General features: G+C 44.7%; 1 protein-coding gene across 2 annotated transcripts in view; it reads left to right on the top strand.

Moving 5' to 3' along the window:
- GRK3 (G protein-coupled receptor kinase 3) overlaps window positions 1-20,931 on the top strand; it is a 150,773-nt gene extending 129,842 nt beyond the window's left edge. For both annotated transcript variants that reach the window (XM_032256697.1, XM_032256698.1), the window contains 8 exons: window positions 48-114; window positions 654-754; window positions 5,782-5,848; window positions 7,237-7,332; window positions 10,852-11,014; window positions 14,694-14,830; window positions 17,383-17,496; window positions 19,271-20,931. In XM_032256697.1, the coding sequence (XP_032112588.1) occupies window positions 48-114; window positions 654-754; window positions 5,782-5,848; window positions 7,237-7,332; window positions 10,852-11,014; window positions 14,694-14,830; window positions 17,383-17,496; window positions 19,271-19,432 (907 nt within the window). In that variant the 3' untranslated portion in view covers window positions 19,433-20,931. The remainder of the gene's footprint in view (window positions 1-47; window positions 115-653; window positions 755-5,781; window positions 5,849-7,236; window positions 7,333-10,851; window positions 11,015-14,693; window positions 14,831-17,382; window positions 17,497-19,270) is intronic.
- The last annotated feature ends 183 nt before the right edge of the window (window positions 20,932-21,114 follow it).

Below are 21,114 nucleotides of genomic sequence, written 5' to 3' on the forward strand. Positions count from 1 at the left end.
TCTCACCTGATGCCATGTTTTAATAGAAGAATTCTTTATTTCTACAGCCACAGCCCTTTCAGACAACATAAAACCAAAGACAAGCATGACATTGACCGAATGACCCTCACTGCGGTAAGGAGATTCAGAACTTATTCTCGTCTGCGTGATAGCTGTCATGTTTCGTTCCACCAATAATAAAAATGGCCGTCACATAAAACATTCTAGGAAATAGAAAACTATATATAATATCAACATAATAAAAATGTACTTTCTTAAATAAGTGAACATATAATTTCTAAAAGAATTTCTAGAAGAAAAATGAATGGGAATAGATGCCAAGGCAAGAATCAGGATTTACTAACAAACGGTATGAAGAAGCTAAAGAAAATCAAGAACAAAAGTAAAGAAATCAAAGAAAAGGAGAAATGATTGAGATGCCGAAGAATGAGAATGCCCTCCGGTTCTTCTGGTCTGGACCCAGCCTGGTTGATTTTGCAACTGATTAGTGACCTTTTTATGTGTCTAAAGAGTAAATATGAATTCCTAATGAGACTGCAGTTTTTAATGCTATTCTTTTCCAAGCAATAGCCTTTAACCTAACCTAACTGCTTGGGTGTTAGGGTACTGTTTCCATGAACAGATTTTAAAAACCTTACTTGTCTTTCCCCCAGAATGTGGAACTTCCAGACGCCTTCTCTCCTGAACTGAAGTCCCTTTTGGAGGGCTTACTCCAGCGAGACGTTAGCAGGCGGCTGGGCTGTCACGGAGGCGGGTAGGCCATTGTTCCTGCCTTTCGGCATCTTTACCAGAAGAGCAAGAGTGATTTTTAAATACTACCTATCAAAAGTCATCCCTAGTCCTTAAAATCTTCCGTTTTGACTTCAAAGGGGGAAAAAATAATCACATGGGAAATATACGTATATTGTCCTATGTGTTTTTATAGTTGAGAAGTTGAAGAAGTCACTCACTTTTTTGCTTTATTTATTTTTGAGATGGAGTCTTGCTGTGTCACCCAGGCTGGAGTGCAGTGGCGTGATCTCGGCTCACTGCAACCTCCACTTCCTGGGTTCAAGCAATTCTCCTGCCTCAGCCTCCTATTTAGCTAGGACCACTGGTGCGAGCTACCACACCTAGCTAATTTTTGTATTTTTAGTAGAGACAGGGTATTGCCATGTTGGCCAGGCTGGTCTCAAACTCCTGACCTCAGGTGATCCACCCACCTTGGCCTCCCAAAATGCTGGGATTACAGGCGTGAGCCACCCTGGCCAGCCCACTCTTTAACTTTTAAAGATTGACCTTGTGAGTGATAGAAATGAATTCTGATATTTTGTAGTCCGTTTGTTTTTTGGTGATGGTTGTATTTGTGATTATGGCAGTTTAACATTCTGATCAGATTCTCACATATTTCTCTCATGCATAACTGAGTAACTGCTATCTCTAACACTTACTCACTATTCCCCTGCCCCAAACACTCTAAGCAGTAGTATCTAGAAAGCTTATAGAGAGAGATTGAAGCCAGACCTTTCTCCTGTATCTCTTCACCCCCAGGCTTGCTTGGCATAAGAAATAACTTTTAAGTGTATATTACCTATACGTATGTCATACATATGTGTATGTAATTTTTAGTGTGCATATTATACATATAGTATAAGCATTTTACATCGATAACTAAATACCGTACTTATATATGAGTATGTCCTTATTAATTTGCAAAACTACCTATCTCTGCTATAATAGAGGAAGATTTAGCTCACTCAATAGTGTCTCCGCAGCCTTCCCATCCTTCACTGAGTTGAAACGCTATTTCGGGTTCCTCTTTTGCTTGCCTCCGTAGCTTTCAATTCTGTGCTTAACCCAGTGGTACCGTTTTCCAACTATAAACAGCATCTGAGTCAAGGATTTCGACATTCCTGTCTTTCCTTGTCTTCTTCTCTCTCATGATCTCTCATGTGGATTTTTATTTTTACATTATCAGTATGATACTGCTTACTTGCTATTCTGTGATCATAACCAATCTTTGTGCTTTGCATATAGGTTGATTTCAATAGCTGCAAGTGAAGAAGGGGCATTTACACTGTCATGTGGAATCACAAATGTTCATTTCATGGTTTCTACTTAGCTTGTAATAAAGTTTAAGTTGCATAGTTACATATGTATACATATGTAACATGTATATATACAAGAGATTTACATATATCTTTCTCTCAAAAAAGCACATGGTAGTTGTGGACTTTGTTTTTCCCTGATGTTTCTTTCCGGAGGACGCAGCCTGCAGCTGCACTGGGAAAGAGGTGCTCTGTTTCTGCTAATTGACATCTTCTCACCCAGCACTTCCCTTTGCAGCCTCCTGGTCCGAACCTGCCACTCACTCGATTCCCTGCCCCCTGCTAGATTTAGGCTAGACATAGAATTCTAAATAAATAATTTTCCCCCAGAACTTTGAAGCTCTTGCTTTATTGTGGACCAGCGGACGGTCTGTGCGGGCCATGGAGCTAGGTTCCAACTCGCGATGGCAGGCGCGTAGTGTCCCCTGTGCTCAGGGACTCACGTGCCTCAGCTCAGGGAGCACCCTTCCTTTCCTTATTTGACATTCCTCCTCCTCTGTTTCTCGCAGAACTCTTATTAGCTGTATGCTGGGGTTCCTTTCTAGATGTGGGCCTCTGCGCTCCTGATCTCGAATATTATCCGCTTCTTTGCTTTATTTGTTTTACTTGCCGATAGTATACATTTTCAACCCTTTTATTTATTTCCTTTTTAAAATCTTTAGCAGGTTTAAGTTCTTAAAAGTAGAACTTTTCAGGGTTTTCTTATTCCATGTTAGAATGAACACCTTGCTGCAGGTGTTCTGGGGGTGGGGGTCGGGGAAGGAAGTGTGGCAGGCATGGGTGTGCGTGTGCAGGTGTGCTGCTCAGAGCCGCAGGGTCTGTGCCCAGAGCTCCAGTCCTGTGTCCCAGCCCCCAGCCACACGCACTGTGGTATGCTGAAGCTCAGCACACTGGCTCTGTCCTCAGGGCAGCAGCTCTGCCCTGCTTTGCCAGCAGTCCCTGTGTCAATGCCCCCTCTTGTCTGCTGATGGCCCTCCCTCTCTCTCTCACATGGTGGATTTTTTTTTTTTATGTTTATTTTTACTTGTATTTTTATTTTTTTGTGATGGAGTCTTCCTCTGTCGCCCAGGATGGAGTGCAGTGGCACCATCTTCTCAGCTCACTGCAACCTCCGCCTCCTGGGTTCAAGTGATTCTCCTGCCTCAGCTTCCCGAGTAGCTGGGACTACAGGTGCTCGCCACCACGCTCAGCTAATTTTTGTATTTTTAGTAGAGACGGGGTTTTGCCATGTTGGCCAGAACTGGCCTCAAACTCCTGACCTCAAGTGATCTGCCCACCTTGGCCTTCCAAAGTGCGGAGATTACAGGCATGAGCCACCATGTCCAGCCTATTTTGGTCTTTTAAAAAGAGACAGTGTCTCACTCTGTCACCCTGGCTGGAGTGCAATGGCACAATCATAGCTCGCTGCAGCCCCAAACTCCTGGGCTCAAGTAATCCTTTGGCCTCAACCTCCTGAGTAGCTGGGACCACAGGCCTGTATCACCACGCCTGGCTAATTTTTTTTTTTTTTTTTTTTTTTTTGATAGAGAAGGGGTCTTGCTATGCTGTCCAGATGGGTCTTGAATTCCTGGCCTCAAGTGATCTTCCCCTCTTGGCCCCCAAAGAGCTAGGATTACAGGCATGAGCCACTGTGCCTGGCTGCTGTGGTGGGTTTATATCTCCATGTTCCTTTCCTTCTATTTCAGTGGTTGTTGAGAAGGTGTGAAGATGCATGCTTGCACCCATTCACAGACTTGAACCAGTAGCATTCTTTCCGGGGTGTTTCTAATTGCTTGGATATATGCAAGTAAACTCCTTACTGAGCTTACCACATTTAATGTGTGGACAATGATGGGCGCAAAATGGAACCCAATAAGAAAATCACCGAAGGGTTTCCAGTAAAAATGCACAAGGATACGCTCTGACTCGGATCCCATTCCTTCATTCAGTGTCTGTTTTCTGGGCACACACTGATGCCACCCCGTGAAGTGGCAGAGGCAGTGCTCATGATAGGGATGGCCCCTGCCGCCTTGGAGCTCCTGCTGTGGGAAAGCCACGGTGTGGAAACATCAAGTAAGATGGGTCCAGATGGTGAGAAGTACTTGTGTGGGGGACGAGGCCTGGGGAGGAGCACTCCAGGCGGAAGGGTCAGCAAGGGAGGACTTCCAGGTAGAATCAGCAAAGCCAGGTCTCCTAGGCACTGGGTTTGGTAATAAATGCAAAGCCAAACTTTGGAGAGTTTTGAGCAGAGGAGTGATGAGTTCACTGAAGAAGATGATTTGGGCGCTGTATGAAATGTGGGGGGGGCGCTACAGGTGGGCAGGACTAGAGGTCAAAGGAGGAGGCATTAGAGAAGCTCAGGCGGGAGGTGCCAGTGTCCGGGTGCCTTGGTGTTTCTGGCCGGGAGTCTATCATCCCTTCCCTGTCCACAAATGCCAGGAGCACCCTGAGCAGAAACAACAGCCCTAAGTGAGAGTCTCGGGGGTTGGGAGGTGGTAGGCAGTAGTCAGGTCTGGGACTGGCCGAGGGGTGGCTGTGCAGCATGAAGGAAGGGAAGCATCTAGGTCCATCCTGGCCGGGCCGAGCAGTGCGGAGAGGGCTGCGTCAGCCCCACCCGCGTCCTCTGCGTGGGCTGTGGAGTAGGAGTGCCCTGAACAAGGGTGAGGGTCGGTGCTTGGGGTACAGATTTAGGAGTCCTATAAAGGACTGGGCGGGCGAGACGCCCCAGGGACTGACTGCAGAAGGGCCCCGAGAACCAGCTCTGAGCTCTTTGACAAGATGTGGAGAAACAGAAGGTGAGTGGCACATGCTGGGGGTGCCGCTGTCCCATGCAGGCTTTTCCGTGGAGTGTGCAGCTTTGTTTGTTGTTGTTTCTGGAGACATATTCTCACTCTGTCATCCAAGATGGAGTGCAGTGGCGCGATCTTGGCTCATTGCAACCTCCGCCTCCCGGGTTCAAGCAATTCTGCCTCAGCCTCCCAAGTAGCTGGGATTACAGGTGCACGCCACCACGCTCAGCTAATTTTTTTGTATTTTAGGAGAGGCGGGGTTTCACTGTGTTACCCAGGCTGATCTCGAACTCCTGAGCTCAGACAATCCACCCGCCTTGGCCTCCCAAAGTGCTGGGATTACAGGCATGAGCCACCGTGCCCGGCCAACTTTTGCTCTGGGTACTCCGAGTTTTAATCATGACCTTAGAGAAAACTTGTTTCTTCAATTTATAAAGGGTTTTGGTATACATTGTATTATTAGATCTCTAGTTTGCTTCTGAGTAAATGTGGTGCTTGACATTCCTGTGATTTTCCTATGGTATTATCTACTGTGATGTGTACATATTTGCCGTAAATTTCTTTAATGTGTAGATATCCGATTTAATTCTTATTTCAGTTATGTTCTCGTGCGTATAGAATTATTGTATGTACGCATGCACGTGTGTATATATCTCTGTGAAAATCTCTAGGTTGTCTTAAACTGTAAGAACTATCCCAAATAAATGATCACATGGGATAGTATTCCCGCGTGCTGCATGCAGTATTCTAAACATCATAGCATTCCTCATCTTGCCTGGAAGGAAGCATATTTATTTGCTTTCTTAAGGAAAAAAAAAAAAACTGGAAATACTTGTTCCCCTGTGTTGTTAACGGCAGACAGTTTTGCACAATATTTCTTATATTTCCAAATGCATACTCACCACTGTTACGACTTTCTCCTCCAGCTCGCAGGAAGTGAAAGAGCACAGCTTTTTCAAAGGTATTGACTGGCAGCATGTCTACTTACAAAAGGTACTCACCCCCTCTGGGACTCTACCTTGGGTACCACCGCCCTTACACGCTCGTCTCTGTCTCTGTCTCTGTCTCTGGCTTCCTGTCCCTGTGTCCCCAGGATCCCCGCCACCCGCCTACCCCGGCATCCTGTGTCCACAGTGCTCTGTCACCCAAGAGTTACCATGTGGCCCATTCCCTTTGGGGTACCCTCTCACTCTTCATTTCCCTAATATAAACATTTTGAAAATATCTCCTATATCAGCTAATAAAAGGTAAAATGGAGCCGTTATCCAGCTAATTCAAATGCACGTATAATTGAGCCTTTTTTAGTGCGTGCTCACCTTCTCGGATTCTTATCTCAGTATGTGACTATTTTTACATAGATCTCCATAAAATGTACACGAAACTTCTTCCATAAACCGATGTCTGTTTTCTGGCCCCATACCACACAATTTAAGAATTAGCATGATTTTATATCAGCGTAATTTCCATCCCATATTTTAAGCTTCGTTATATTTGCATTGATACAGGAAACACCCCAAATTCAATTTTTAGAAAAATGTTGATGATCAGCCTTAGGGTTTTTTTTTTTTTTTTTTCTTGAACTCAGGCTGCAGAGAAATGATGATTTTCTGTAGTAAAGAGAGACTCATCTGTTAGTCCTGCCGAGTTAGGTTTTGACCTACGGTTCAGTTAACATTTACGTTGAGGTGTTTGTAGTTCTGGCCTGCTCCCTGTTGTGGCTTCAGCAACCTGAAGGTGTTGTCGCGTCCTCTGAGAGAATGTGTTTTCCTAAGCTGAGCTGGACTGATATGCAGGCCTGAAATTTGGTTATATTTGAAAATTATTTAAGCCTTCAGTCATGAGTCCTATTTTTCTTTAAATTTGTCTAAAATCCAGGGCCTCCCTTTGGGGTTATTCAGTGCAAAGGCTTTTATACGAAATACGAAATGTGATTTGTTACAATCTTGAATGAAATGCTGCACAGTGTGGCTGAGCGTGGTGGCTCATGCCTGTAATCCCAGCGCTTTGGGAAACCAAGGCAGGTGGCTTATCTGAGGTCAGGAGTTCGAGACCAGCCTGGCCAACATGGCAAAACCCCATCTATACTAAAAATACAAAATTAGTGGGGCATGGTGGCACGCACCTGTAGTCCCAGCTACTCGGGAGGCTGAGGCAGGAGAATCGCTTGAACCCGGGAGGCGGAGGATGCAGTGAGCCGAGATCGCACCACTGTATTCCAGCCTGGCGACAGAGCAAGACTCTGTCCAAGAAATTTTAAAGAAGAAATGCTTTACAGTGTAGCATGCTGATACCTTGCACTGTGCTGTCTTTGTAGAATGTTAGGTTGGGACAGGGCCGTAAGGTCATCTGATAAATGCGCTGTGCTTGTTTGCACCTTCCAGTATCCCCCACCGTTGATTCCTCCCCGGGGAGAAGTCAATGCTGCTGATGCCTTTGATATTGGCTCATTTGACGAAGAGGATACCAAAGGCATTAAGGTACACATGTGATCATTGTTTTCTTTCCTTTATTTTTGGATGGGGGGATTTCTGGTGGAAATCCAACTTAGTGGTTGTTTTAATATTGGGCTGCTGGGGGTATTTAACTTATAAATGAATATCAACGTATTTGAAGAATGTGTAAGTTAAGGATTGAAATGACAGGCTTTGAAGGCTTTCTTCAGACTAATAATTTTATTTTTGATGAACTGCATGGTAAAATGTTTATTGATTTGGAAGATGTGCGATTGAAATAAAACTAGAGTTGTACATGAAGCAGGAAAAACAACTGCGTGGTATCAAGCATACTTCCCTCGTGCAAAAGAGCCGGCGGTCTCAGTTCTAAGTTTTTATATCTCCCCCTGTTAGGACAAAAGAGCAAACAGCATGAGTCATTTTGCATTTGTCAATCACAGGTGAAATCATCACCATTTTTTAATACAATCCTCTGCGTTTTTCATACTCTCGTTCATGTCGCTATTCCCCCAAGTAGAGAGAAGACATAATTAGAGATGGTGAGTCATGAGAGAAGATCATCCTGTCTAAGATGCCGGTCAAAGTGTATCACCACGTCAGGCTCTCACCTACCCCCATGCTGGCGGCTTGCCCCTGGCTCTCCTCACTGCTCGCGGGCCGTCCCTGTTTCTTCTCAGCTGCCCGCATTTACACCCTCCTGATGCAAGCCCTCCTTGCTTTCCCCACCAAGGAGCTTCCTTTTCCAGAAGGCTGCAACACTATTAAAACGCACACCTCTCAGGTGTGAATAAAAGAGTGACAAATAAAATGCAAGGGCCTGGCAGGCGCTGTAATTAGAGACGCGTGGGACTGGGACCAACTAGGCTATGGGACAGGGAAGGCAGAAGATGTGAGGATTGCGGAGAAGGAGAGCAGCTACCGGGAGCAGCATGTAGAGGCCAAGTGCATCTGGGGAACGCAGTGGCAGCCGGCCAGTGCTAGGGGTCCTAGGAGACGAGGGACTGGGTTATGATGGTGATTGGGGTGTTCACGGGGCCAGCTTCTCAGGTGCTGGAGGTTAGGTGAAGGCAGAGTGCAGAGGGCCCAGGCCACAGGGCTGTGAGGATTGCTGACCAACTGCGAGACACCCTTCTGTGGTCCAGAGCAGCGGCTGGGGTCAGCATTGAGACCGATGCCCAGACCTGTGCCCCGCCACGCATCGTCTGTAGCCTGAACCGTGATACCATTGATGTGGGGTATATGCGTACACAGCAGCTTTGGGGAACAACCCACTTAAAAGGTATTTAAAGAATGTACTGCTGTCACAATAGAATTTTTTCACCTGCTGTACTACTATCTATCAGAGTACTAAAAATAAAACTACTATTATGTGGGCACCCACGAACATTTTTTGATGTTAAAAAGAGATTATCATACTTAAAAATGTGGTAAACCAAGATCCAGGCTTTCGAGTCAGACAGACTGGGCTGGGATCTGCCATTAGCGGAGTGAATGTGGGCCATTCTGTAACCTCTCAGGTCTTGGTTTGCTCACCTGTAAAGTGGGGGATTTCATTGCCAAGCTTTCTCTAAGGATAAATGAGGTGGCCCGCTGAAGGCTACAGGCATATAGTCAGTGCTTAACAAACTAGCAGCTTCTACTATTATGTGTTGGTTCTTCCCGAGCAAGAAGTCGTATCTGGCAGGGAATCAGCTGTAAACAAGAAGCCCAGGTCCTGCCCCTGTGATGGCTGAGTCTAGCAGGAAGGGCAGAGGACTGCATTTTAAGAAACTGTCTTGTAAAAACAGCCCAAATAACACATTTCCTTTAAAAAGGAGGGGGAAACCTCACATCATGTAAACATAAGTTGTCTTCTTCTTTAAAAAAAAAAAAGTCATTTTCAGCAGCGTGGGCTCAGTCCGTAAAGATCAAGGCTTTCCGAAATTATAGGCAGTAGAGCAGTTTGTCCTCAGAACAGAGCTGGCCGCTTCAGAATAGCTACCTGGGCAAGGGGCGCGTGTTGACTCTTTGCCAGACTGTTCAGAACCTGTCCCTGTGTGCCTGATCGCAGGTGCTCATCAGGCCTTGGGGTCTTCAACACCCCATCACTCACACACACACACGCACCTCCAGTCCCATTCAGAGCAATCGAGGGGTTCAGTTATGGGCTTAGACTGAGTGAAGAAAACAGAAAGTGGAAAGGCTCTGCAGGTCAAGGTGACCTCAAAATCAATAGATTATTATAATAGATCAAACTGGATGGAGTGGGCCCCAGACTGGGATGCGGGTTGCAGCTGCTCCTGCTGTTCTGTTATTTGCTAAGGGAGTGTGTGCAAGGGCCTTCGCCTCCTTGGACTTTCTTGCTCTTCTCAGTATTTTGCCTGTTATGATACCCACCCCTGCTTATCTCTCAACGAGTAAGCAAATCAAGTCTCTAAGGAGGTCTGTGCTTCTAAGGCAAGCATGTTTTTATCGGAAGGACTGTTAATTTTTCTGCCATAAAAATGTAGTTCACATGCATAAAACCATTTTCTTTGCTCACATTCAAAGTGCAGCCTTACCTAGAGGGCAGAATGAAGAATTTTGAGTCATGGTTTGGGAGAAAAATGCTCCCATTAAGTGTAATTTTTATTACAGCAACTTTTTGTTTCTTTTTTTTTTTTTTTTTTTTTTTGAGACGGAGCCTTGCTCTGTCACCAGGCTGGAGTGCAGTGGCGCAATCTCGGCTCACTGTAACCTCCACCTCCTGGGTTCAAGCGATTCTTCCGCCTCAGCCTCCCGGGTAGGTGGGACCACAGGCGTGTGCCACCACGCCCGGCTAATTTTTGTATTTTTAGTAGAGGCGGGGTTTCACCATGTTGGCCAGGATGGTCTCGATATCTTGACCTCGTGATCTGCCCACCTTGACCTCCCAAAGTTCTGGGATTACAGGCGTGAGCCACCGCGCCTAGCCCTACAGCGACTCTTAAAGGCTCCATTGCCTAAACTCCCCATGTATCTTGAGCTTTCTTATACATGAATATGATGTTTAAACTTGAAGTACTTGGAAGGTTCATGGAATTCATAGGAAGCTCAGCCTCATTTACTTTTGGTTTTTCTGACTTTTCAGTTTAATTGAAGGTAGGTTCAAAAGCCCTGTTGGCTTCTGCCTTACATAACTGTTTCTAAAACTATAGAAACAGTTTCCCCACTTACAGAAACAAAATATCCTTACCATAATTGAAATTTTAGTTTATCATCAGAATGTTTTCCTACTTCAAGTAAAACCCTGTCTGAGTTTTCATTGGCAAACATGTCATGAAGTTGGTATAGAAAGTTGGGCTGACCGTAGCCGATCTGGGGCTGAAACTGACGTGGTGATCAGTTCTAACTGTCTGTGGATGCTGATTGCTTGGGTTGTCATTAGCAGAGATTTATGACAACCAATGACCTGCCTCCAAATGATTACTGCTGCCATCTTCCTATATATAGTTTTATGATGGTGTCACCACGAGTGTGGCACCGTGGACTCTTACCTTTCTAAGTATATTAATCGGAAATATCTTAACTTCTTAAAATAATCAGCTGCTTGATTGCGACCAAGAGCTCTACAAGAACTTCCCTCTGGTCATCTCTGAACGTTGGCAGCAAGAGGTCACGGAAACCGTTTACGAAGCAGTAAATGCAGACGCGGATAAAATCGAGGCCAGAAAGAGAGCTAAAAATAAGCAGCTTGGCCACGAAGAAGGTAACGGAGCTAACGTGTCTCAATACATTTCTCATGCAGTGAATTTTCAGAATTTCTTGTAAAGCTGAAAAAGTACTTGGGTCGTAAGGTATTTTCCAGTCGAGAAGAAAGCAGTGTCGTAAATTGTTTCAGTTTGCTCTGGCCTGGAAACGCTCAGCCCGGTATTTCAAAGTCTTCAGTCAGCACACAAAGAAGTCTGTGGAGACAGAGGGGCAGGTTTCTTTAGAATGCCCTTTTATCTTGGAGTGCTTGGGGACTAGCTCAGAGGCTTTTTCTTGCACATCGAGTATGGCAGTGTCAGGAATGGGGCTGGTGTCACTGGGGCACGCCCTGTGCAGTCACCTGGGCACCTGACTCCATTTAGGGCACTGTTGTCACCACCGTGAGACTCTTAGTCATTTCTGAACAAGGGGCCTGCAGTTTCATTTTGCACTGGGGGCCGAGAAGTATGTGGCCGATCCTGGCGAGGATCTTGTCACTTGTTAAGAGAGGTGAATGTCTCCCATTCAGGTACTAACAGGCCCAACCCTGCTTAGCTTCCAAGATCAGGTGAGATCAGGTGTGTTCAGGGTGGTATGGCCATAGATAAGAAGTAAACGTATAAAGACATTTATATTACAAATAGCCTTTTACAAATTGCCAAACCAGGCCGGGGCGCAGTGGCTCACGTCTGTAATCCTAGCGGTTCAGGAGGCTGAGGCAGAAGGATCAGTTGAGTCCAGAAGTCCGAGACCAGCCCGGGCAACATGGTGAAACCTCATCTCTAGAAAATATAAAAATTAGCCAGGCGTGGTGGCGTGTGCCTGTAGTCCCAGTGACTAGGGGGCCGAAATGGGAGGATCACTTGAGCCCAGGAGGTCGTCTGCAGTGAGCCGAGATGGTGCCACTGCACTCCTGCCTGGGTGACAGAGCGAGAAGCTGTCTCACACACACAAAAACCAAAATTGCCAAACTGCGTTTTTATGTAAATAATTGGATGCCCTACCAAACATTACATTAAATAGGAAACATAAGTTTTAAATAAGTCATTCTTGATTCACTGAATATGGTTACTCGTGAGTTTTCTACGATTTCATGAATTGTGGATAATTAAATTTATTGTAGTTGATGATTATGGTAAGATATAATTTCACTTTCCCTCTGAACAAATCCCTTTCGAGGTTAACCATATATAACAAGAACGACCAGAAACTCTTTCACTCTATTAACAGGTTACTTTGGTGGCAGCATCTTGGTATAGGATTCCTTGATCTTATCTGACAATTTCCCTGTGGCATTTAAGGTGTCTTTGTGGATGACTCACTCTGTACGTAAAAGTTGCCGGAATACACCAGATGAATCCTACATTCTTTTAACTGTGCTTACCTCAATTCTGCAGGGACACACAACCTTTGTTTGTAAGCTCTTCTTTGGAGAACAGGTCCATTGTGATCACACTGGGCTGTGTTTGCCACAGCAGATTTTACACAGGAAATTGAATCAAGGTGGACTTGCTCAAGGGAGTATCCTGATGTCACTAGAATCTTCATGAATTGGATCCAAAATTATATATAAATATGTATTTCTATATATATCTTCATAAGCGTGTTCAAGTGTATCCTTTTAGTTAGAGGTGTAATTAGGAAGTTTAGCAAATCAATGGATTTATCTTCATATGTTAGTAATTCGTGGGTAAGTAGGTCTTGGCTGGCAATCTCAGAGGTCACCTTTCTAGAAAAATACAGTCTAGGCTTAGATTCCGGAACCAAAAATAAAATAAAATAAAATAAAAATAACACATTCGGCCCTCCACGTCTGCAATTTCCGCGTCTGTGGATTTGACCAACCATGATCAAAAATATCTGGAGAAAAACAATAAGAAGAATAATACAATAATAAAAAATGCAAATAAAAGCTCTACAGCAGGGATTCCCAACCCCACGGGTGGGTGGCCAGTTAGGAACTGGGCCACGCAGCAGGAGGTGCGTGGTGGGCGAGAGAGCAGAACGGTCCGAGCTCCGCCTGTCAGATCAGCAGCGCCGTTAGATTCTTAAAGGAGCACACAAACCCTACTGGGAAGTGCCCATGTGAGGGATCTAGGTTACGTGCTCCTTAGAGAATCAAATGCTTGATGATCTGAAGCAGAACAGTTTCAACCCAAAATCATTCCCCCACCCCCGTCTGTGGAAAAATTGTCTTCCACGACACCAGTCTCTGGTACCAGAAAGGTGGAGAAACCCTGCTAGACAGGGTAGCAACTATTTCCATAGCATTTACGCTGTGTTAGGTAGTATAGGTCAAATAGAGGCGATTTAAAGTTTGTGGGAGGATATGTGTAGGTTCTATGCAAATACTATGCCATTTTATATTGAGGACTTCAACATCTACTGATCTGATACCTGCTAAGTTCCTGGAACCTATCCCTTGTGGATACCAAGGGATGCCTCTACTCATATTTTAAATAGATTTTGGAAATGCAGGCGCTTTTCAGTAAAAATGACAACTCCATGCCTCGCCATCACCACTGACCCTCCCCGATCCCCTCTCTCCTTTGCACTTTTTCTGCTTGTCTCCAAATGACCCAGCAGGGGTTTTACTTGTTCACTTAGGGTCTGAAACACTCACTAGACTGTAAGTTCTCTAAAGTGGGGGTTTTTGTCTCTTTCGTTCTCTGCTGAGCCCGGAATATCTGGAACATGCCCAACACCTGGGCATGCATGTGATACTTGTTGAAGAAATGAGTGAGTGAGTAAATGATTTTGGCACAATCACCAAAGCCTTTAATCTAGACTTTAAAATTAACCTTTTTTTTTTTTTGAGATGGAGTCTCACTTTGTTGCCCAGGCTGGAGTGCAGTGGTGCGATCTCAGCTCACCGCAGCCTCCACCCCCTGGGTTCAAGGCATTCTCCTGCCTCAGCCTCCCGAGTAGCTGGAACTACAGGCATGTGCCTCCACGTCTGGCTAATTTTTTGTATTTTTAGTAGAGACGGGGTTTCACGTGTTAGCCAGGATAGTCTCAATCTCCTGACCTCGTGATCCACCCACTTCAGCCTCTCAAAGTGCTGGGATTACAGATGTGAGCTACCACGCTCGGGACCCCCCCCCCAACTTAAAAAAAAAAAAAAGACACAATACTTCATTATAAAAATGTAATCAGAACTCAACAATGTGTGTGAATTGTCTCTATACATAACCATATATATTTGAGGAATAAACCTAACATGAAGCTGAGGAATGAATCATTTTTGATTCTTATATTACCTTAATTGGACAAGAAAATTCCCACTCTACTATTATTTTTAAGATTAAAGGGGGAATCCTAACCCCACATAAAGGCAAAGGTACTTTGGGGATAGCTTGACTTTAAATATTCTCTGTTCTCCAATACTCATCATGCATAATGAAAAGAGTTTGGAAACTAACTTTTGCCCTCCCAGAGCGATCCATGGACATCATGGATTTGCTGGCATATTGCGAAGCAGCCATTTACTATGTGGGCAGAGAGAGCTGCAGAACCCTCCGATCTTTAGACCCCCAGTGCACGTGCATTTAAAACGAAAACCATGACTTCTGTCATGTGCAATATTTATAGAAACCTCCTTTTCCCAAAAAGTATGTCGTTCTTTTTTCAGAGAATAATGCCGCTATGACACTTTGTTTCAGAGCCTGTTTAACTCCTACTTATTTTGTATTCCTCAGATTACGCTCTGGGGAAGGACTGCATTATGCACGGGTACATGCTGAAACTGGGAAACCCATTTCTGACTCAGTGGCAGCGTCGCTATTTTTACCTCTTTCCAAATAGACTTGAATGGAGAGGAGAGGGAGAGTCCCGGGTAAGTCTAAGGCAGTCGCACCCAGCATGTCTCCCAGTACATACAATGGCATATGCCGATTTCATGTTGCTTTCGTGTTTTATAAAATATCCTCTAAAACTCCGTGTATCTGCTTTACTGGTATACATGAGATGGTAGTGTGCATGCTTTAACTTCTTGTAAACTTTCAAGTCAACTCCAAGTCAAGGGGGAACTTTGTAATATCTGAAAATAGAACATGCTTTTTGGTGAGGTCAGAAGCACCACATCATCAGATGGATTTGAAGAAGGCTGGAGAGCAGGTAGGTGGATCTAAAAAGAAAAGACAAGCTGGACTTTGAAGTCAGACAGACGCGTTCGGATCCGCTGCTGGGTGTCTCTGGGACTCTGAGCACGTCACATTGACTCTCTCAGCCTCCATTGTCTCCTCTGTGAAATGAAGGAATGAAAATCCTAACAACAGCAGTCAGCCCTCCATAGCTGCAGCTCCTCATCCTGGGATGCAAGCAACCAAGGAGAGAAAATATTTGGGAAAAAATAAAAAATAACAATATAACGAGAAAAAGTAATACAAATAAAAACCAAGACAGTCCAACAACTATTTACACAGCATTTACGTTGGAGGTGATTTAAAGTGTACAGGGGGATGTGTGAAGGTTATGTGCAAATACGCTACCATTTTATGGCAGCAATTTGAGCATCTGTGGATTTTGGTATTCTCAGGGGGGTCCTGGAACCAGTCCCCCATGGATATCAAGGGATGACTGTACTGTAATTTTTGCATGTTTATCTGAGGTCAAGTGCTGAAAAAAAAAAAAACAAAAAAACTCCGTTTGTTTTGGAACCTTTGAGCATCCAACCCTCATTTTATAAAGAGGAAAGCAGGCTGAGAGGGGAAAGTCTGCCACCTCAAAACACAGCTGGACAGGCAGGAGGTGGGAGGGTGACTCAGACCGGGTCTCCCTGCACCCCGAGTCTCTCCATTGTACAGCCTCTCCTAGTTGGCTCAAATAAAGTGTCCCACGCCGTGACACTTGGCACAGAGGTGAGGTCACCAAAAGATACTCCCTGTGTGTTCACTTTGTTGGGAATTTGTCGGTGGATCATACGATAGCAAGATGTGGCTGCCCTCGAAGATCCTTTCCAGAGCTAATGTTTACGAACAAGATAGAAAGAAATTTCCAATCCACACGGTACCTTTCAGCAAACCAGGCAGCATTTATTAAGTGCCTACTGTGTGAGGAGCCCAAGGCTTGTCACCAAGGAAGGAGCCAACCCTGGCAGAAGTCATCTTTTCTTTTTTTGGTGGGGAGCCTGATGAGTCATTGTAGGCAGGGTAATGGTCCTACACATTCAGAACATTGTTTGCGTGTTGGATATGTTGGAATACTGCCCATCAGTTCTCCAGGGATCAGAAGTGTAGACAACAAGGCACCTAGATCTCACGTATTTTTACAGTTTACTGTCAGCACAGTTTTCATTCCATTACGAATGATTACAATTGCATATCACTCCATTTCTTTGAACAGAAACAAGATCTTCCCACCGTCACTCCTGCCATAGAAGTTATTTTTGAAAAATTAGAATCGAGGATCTTAGTTCCAATTAGTAAGATTCTTTTGGGGACCCTGAATTATAACTCAGGGCTGGGAAGCATCACAGTAGCTCCCCAAAGCCCAGCGTATTTCCAGGTGATGAGTGGACTGGGCCTGTGATACATTTTTTATGCTCCCCGCTGGCCTGTCACTATTGTGCACATTAAAAAGAAATCACCCCACTTCAGGATGTTTGAAAACTTTAAAAAAAATGTACCTTTGTTTAACATTGGATGCAATAAATGAGCTTGGTTTTAAAAGATGCAACACTGAGTGTTCTATTTGAGTACCTACATAATATGCATAAGCAGATTTGTAAGTCTAAGTAAGGAAAAAGAAAACCTGAGTGGTTATTGGGGTGTCATTTCTCAATCAAGATTCCTGGAGTATTTATATATTAAAAAAACAAACAAAAGAAACCATCAAATGGTAAGGAACTCATGACACTAAAGCATTCACCTTAAGCAATAATGCTATAGACCTAGTGTTGACAGTCTTTTAAGGAAACCATCTCTATTTACGACATGGGAATATTATCAAAATACTGTTAGCTTGCAAACTGACATCACTAAACATTTGCTGAGTTGCTGCCCTAAAAATGAACTACACACCTTTGGCTCACAGAAATCATATGTGGCCATCTGGCTTTCTCACAACTTTATTGATAGAATTTATAGGAATGTACCACACAACAAGTATGCTTGTGTTTCATCGTCATTCAAAATCAGTTCCGTGTGGAGATAACGGCTTTGCCGTTTTTCCTTAGCGAAACATTGCTTTCTCTGCCGTTTTCCTTGAAACGTTATAATTTGTGTGTGTTCCTTTGCTGCCGTTTTGCCCTCACTTCTGGAATATCATCAAAGAAAGAAAAGGGGATGCCTTTTCTTTTTTTACTTGTTCTACCTTGGTAGTTTTTGGTGTTGCTACCTAAGAAATCACAAAATAATTGGAATTTTGAATTTCTGTTTTTACGGTTAGCAAAATTTACTGACAATGGAACAGATTCTCTCCGTGGAAGAAACTCAAATTAAAGACAAAAAATGCATTTTGTTCAGAATAAAAGGAGGGAAGCAATTTGTCTTGCAATGTGAGGTGAGTTTTTACTTTTTCTTAGGTGAATGTTGGAATAATTAAATATTCAGCAAAGTTGGATGCCTGGCTATAAAAAATTTTCCTACACCATGTTTTATCACTTGCAACTTACAAACTTAGTAAGAAAGCCTCAAGGTGTACAAGATTTTCAACAAATTAATCGTTTTTTGTTTTTTGTTTTTTTTTTGAGACAGAATCTGGCCCTGTCACCCAGGCTAGAGTGCAGTGCCTCGATCTCGGCTCACTGCAACCTCCACCTCCCGGGTACAAGCGATTCTCCTGCCTCAGCCTCCCAAGTTGCTGGGATTACAGGCACCTGTCATCAGGCCCAGCTAATTTTTATATTTTTAGTAGAGACTGGGTTTCACTGTGTTGGCCAGGCTGGTCTTGAGTTCCTCATCTCATGATCCACCTGCCTTGGCCTCCCAAAGTGCTGGGATTACAAGTGTGAGCCACTGCGCCCAGCCTAATCATTATTTTTGAAAAAGGAAAATATTATTAGAAAATGGCAGGAGGGCCGGGCACGGCGGCTCTCACCTGTAATCCCAGCGCTTTGGGAGGCCGAGGCGGGCAGATCACGAGAACAAGAGATTGAGACCATTCTGGCCATAGCCAGGCGTGGTGGCATGCGCCTGTGGTCCCAGCTACTCGAGAGGCTGAGGCGGAAGAATCACTTGAACCCAGGGGGCGGAGGTTGCGGTGAGCCGACATTGCACCACTGCACTCCAGCCTGGCAGCAGAACAAGACTCCATCTCAAAAAAAAAAAAAAAATGGCAGGAGGGCGTGCGTGAAATAATGTGATTACCCTATCTGGAAAATCTGCTCAGTATTTAATGGGGCCTAGAATTTTGTTTGTTCTATAACTTTGAAGATTTTTCAGCATGTTCGAAGTTAAGGTTTATATATTTAGGTAAATATAAAATGGCAAACTGAAATGCCATCTTAAGGGAAATGTCGTCTTTCTTTTCCTCGAAGTTGCATTCCATCACAAATTTCATTCCTGGACACTTTGTGACTGGAGTACTAGTGGGTGTGTGTGATTTGAGAGAGCATATTTAGAGAAATAAACAAGTATTAGATGCAAAAAATTATTTTTACTAACCTCATGACTACATTACATACATGAAGATATATTTAAAATTTTTTTGTCAAAACTTTTCCCCTATATCATTATAGGCTTCAGTTGTTTTAGAAATCAAAAGTCATCTCTGAACAAATTATAGGCAGTGATTCTCGGAGTGGGATGGTACTGGAATCATATGAAGGGTTTTTTTTTTTGAGACGGAGTTTCACTCTTGTTACCCAGGCTGGAGTGCAATGGCGCGGTCTCGGCTCACCGCAACCTCCGCCTCCTGGGTTCAGGCAATTCTCCTGCCTCAGCCTCCTGAGTAGCTGGGATTACAGGCACGCACCACCATGCCCAGCTAATGTTTTGTATTTTTAGTAGAGACGGGGTTTCACCATGTTGACCAGGATGGTCTCGATCTCTTGACCTCATGATCCACCCGCCTCGGCCTCCCACAGTGCTAGGATTACAGGCGTGAGCCACTGCGCCCGGCCTGAAGGGTTTTAATGTGGCCTTTCGCTGCTCTTTTCAAGAGGTTCTGGAGAAGGTGGCAGCGTGACCCATTAGCTAGTAACGCCACCGGGGTGGACACACGGGGCGTGCTTCCTTCAGGAGTTCCAGGGATGCTGGCATTCAACAGGGGCATCCACTGCTGTTGGCAAAACGGGTGAGCCCATCACAATATCTGCCGTTGTGTTCCCACTCAGAGTGACCCAGAGTTCGTGCAGTGGAAGAAGGAGTTGAACGAAACCTTCAAGGAGGCCCAGCGACTGTTGCGTCGCGCCCCGAAGTTCCTCAACAAACCTCGGTCCGGCACTGTGGAGCTCTCAAAGCCGTCCCTCTGTCACAGAAACAGCAATGGCCTCTAGCACCTAGCAACTGGGAGGGTCCTTGAGGAGGACACACCAGGGTCTCAGCCTTTTGGGGTGAATGAGGATGAGACGTCTGATCTGTTCACTACTGGGACTCCAGGCTCCCGAGAGGAGTCGGGACGCTTCGGCTTGGGGTCAGCCCGGCCCCCTGCCTTGTCACATCTGTCCCCAGGCAAAACTACTGAAGAAATAAAAATTCTTTTTCTTCGCTACACACTTTGGTACCTATGAACCTAGTACTTGAAGTGACTCCTGCTTACCACGTGAATTTTTATGTCTGATATCAAACACGTCGAAGACCTTCCAGGCTGGACTTTGAAGATGTTCAGTGTGAGGTCACCCTAAGCACTGCCACCTTTTACCCCTCCTCACTGCGGATTTTCTAGGTCTTTGCTCCGTACTGCTGGGGGATGGGAGAGCCACGGTATGTTTCTTTCGTGCACCTCACCACTGACTTCTTGTCCTGGGGTTAAAAGTTGAAGATATTTTCTGACGATGTTAAAAGTTGAAGAGCTTTCTGTGCTTGGGCCCTCCTCTGGGAGCCGCACCCACATGGCTGCCCTGCCCCTGACCAGTCTGTTCCGGGGCCCCTCAGCCAGGTGGGAAGGACGGACACATCATCTCCAAGTGGTTGGGATTAATCATTGAAGGCATTCATCCGTCGATCGTTGGAAAGATTGACACTGATTCGGAAGGACAGGCAGTGGAGTTTTAGGTTTCAGGGGCAAAGAGCATTTTTCAAAAGTCTTTGAGTCCAGTGCGCGTAAGTCAGCAAGCAGTACCTGGCGTGCAGGAGCACTTGTGGGTGAGTCGGTCTCGGGTCTCCACAATTACCAATTGTGTGACAGTCCTTCTGGTTCCTTCTGCCTGACTCTGGGAGACATATCAGGAATGGGTGTGCAAAAGCAGGTCTGTTTTACGTCTTAGTATGATTTCAGATGAATTGTATTGAAAAAATACCGAAGAATGAATGTGTCAAAATGGGTTAACTGTATATTGACTTTCATGTCGTCATCCGTCTGTCATGAATGAATGACACTTTGCACTGGGCTGGTGTACGACAGTGAGGACCTCAGGGCATACAGGCTTTTTGCAGGGTACCAGCAGTGTCTGCCCCATGAAGTCTGTTTTCTCCCCCTGCCTTCAGGCCCCATTGATACCCCCACACAGATGCTGGGTTGAGAACCAGTGAAGCCCCCCATGTCATCAGTCTTGAAAAACACCATTTGACAAGCCCACCTGTTTGTCCCCTTCTTGGAGTGGTTTTAGTGTGTGTCTTTAACTACTAACAGTATAAATAACTTGACATCAGAATTGTCCTTGATATTTTTCGTGGTTCCAAATCTTAGTTTTTATACTTTTGTGCTGTCTTCATGGGCAAAGCAAGTACTTTTTAATGCAGTTATTTTGAGAGCTTGGATGACAATTTACCAAAAGGGTCCATTGTTTCATAAGAGTTACTTTGCAAAAAAAAAAAAAAAATTGGGGGTTTGTTGTCTATCTCAACTACTAGTAGGGGCTTAAATTAACACCCATTTTCTACTGCTGTTATTTCCAGTGTGGGAGGAGGGATGTACTGCTTATATGCATTCTCCTTGTTTAAAAGGGAAGAATAGTATTCACATTCTGCTTACACACACACACACACACACACACACACACACACACACACACACACA

Source organism: Sapajus apella, unplaced genomic scaffold, assembly GCF_009761245.1.
Source record: "Sapajus apella isolate SASKATOON/1434 unplaced genomic scaffold, GSC_monkey_1.0 scaffold95, whole genome shotgun sequence".
NCBI lineage: Eukaryota > Metazoa > Chordata > Mammalia > Primates > Cebidae > Sapajus > Sapajus apella.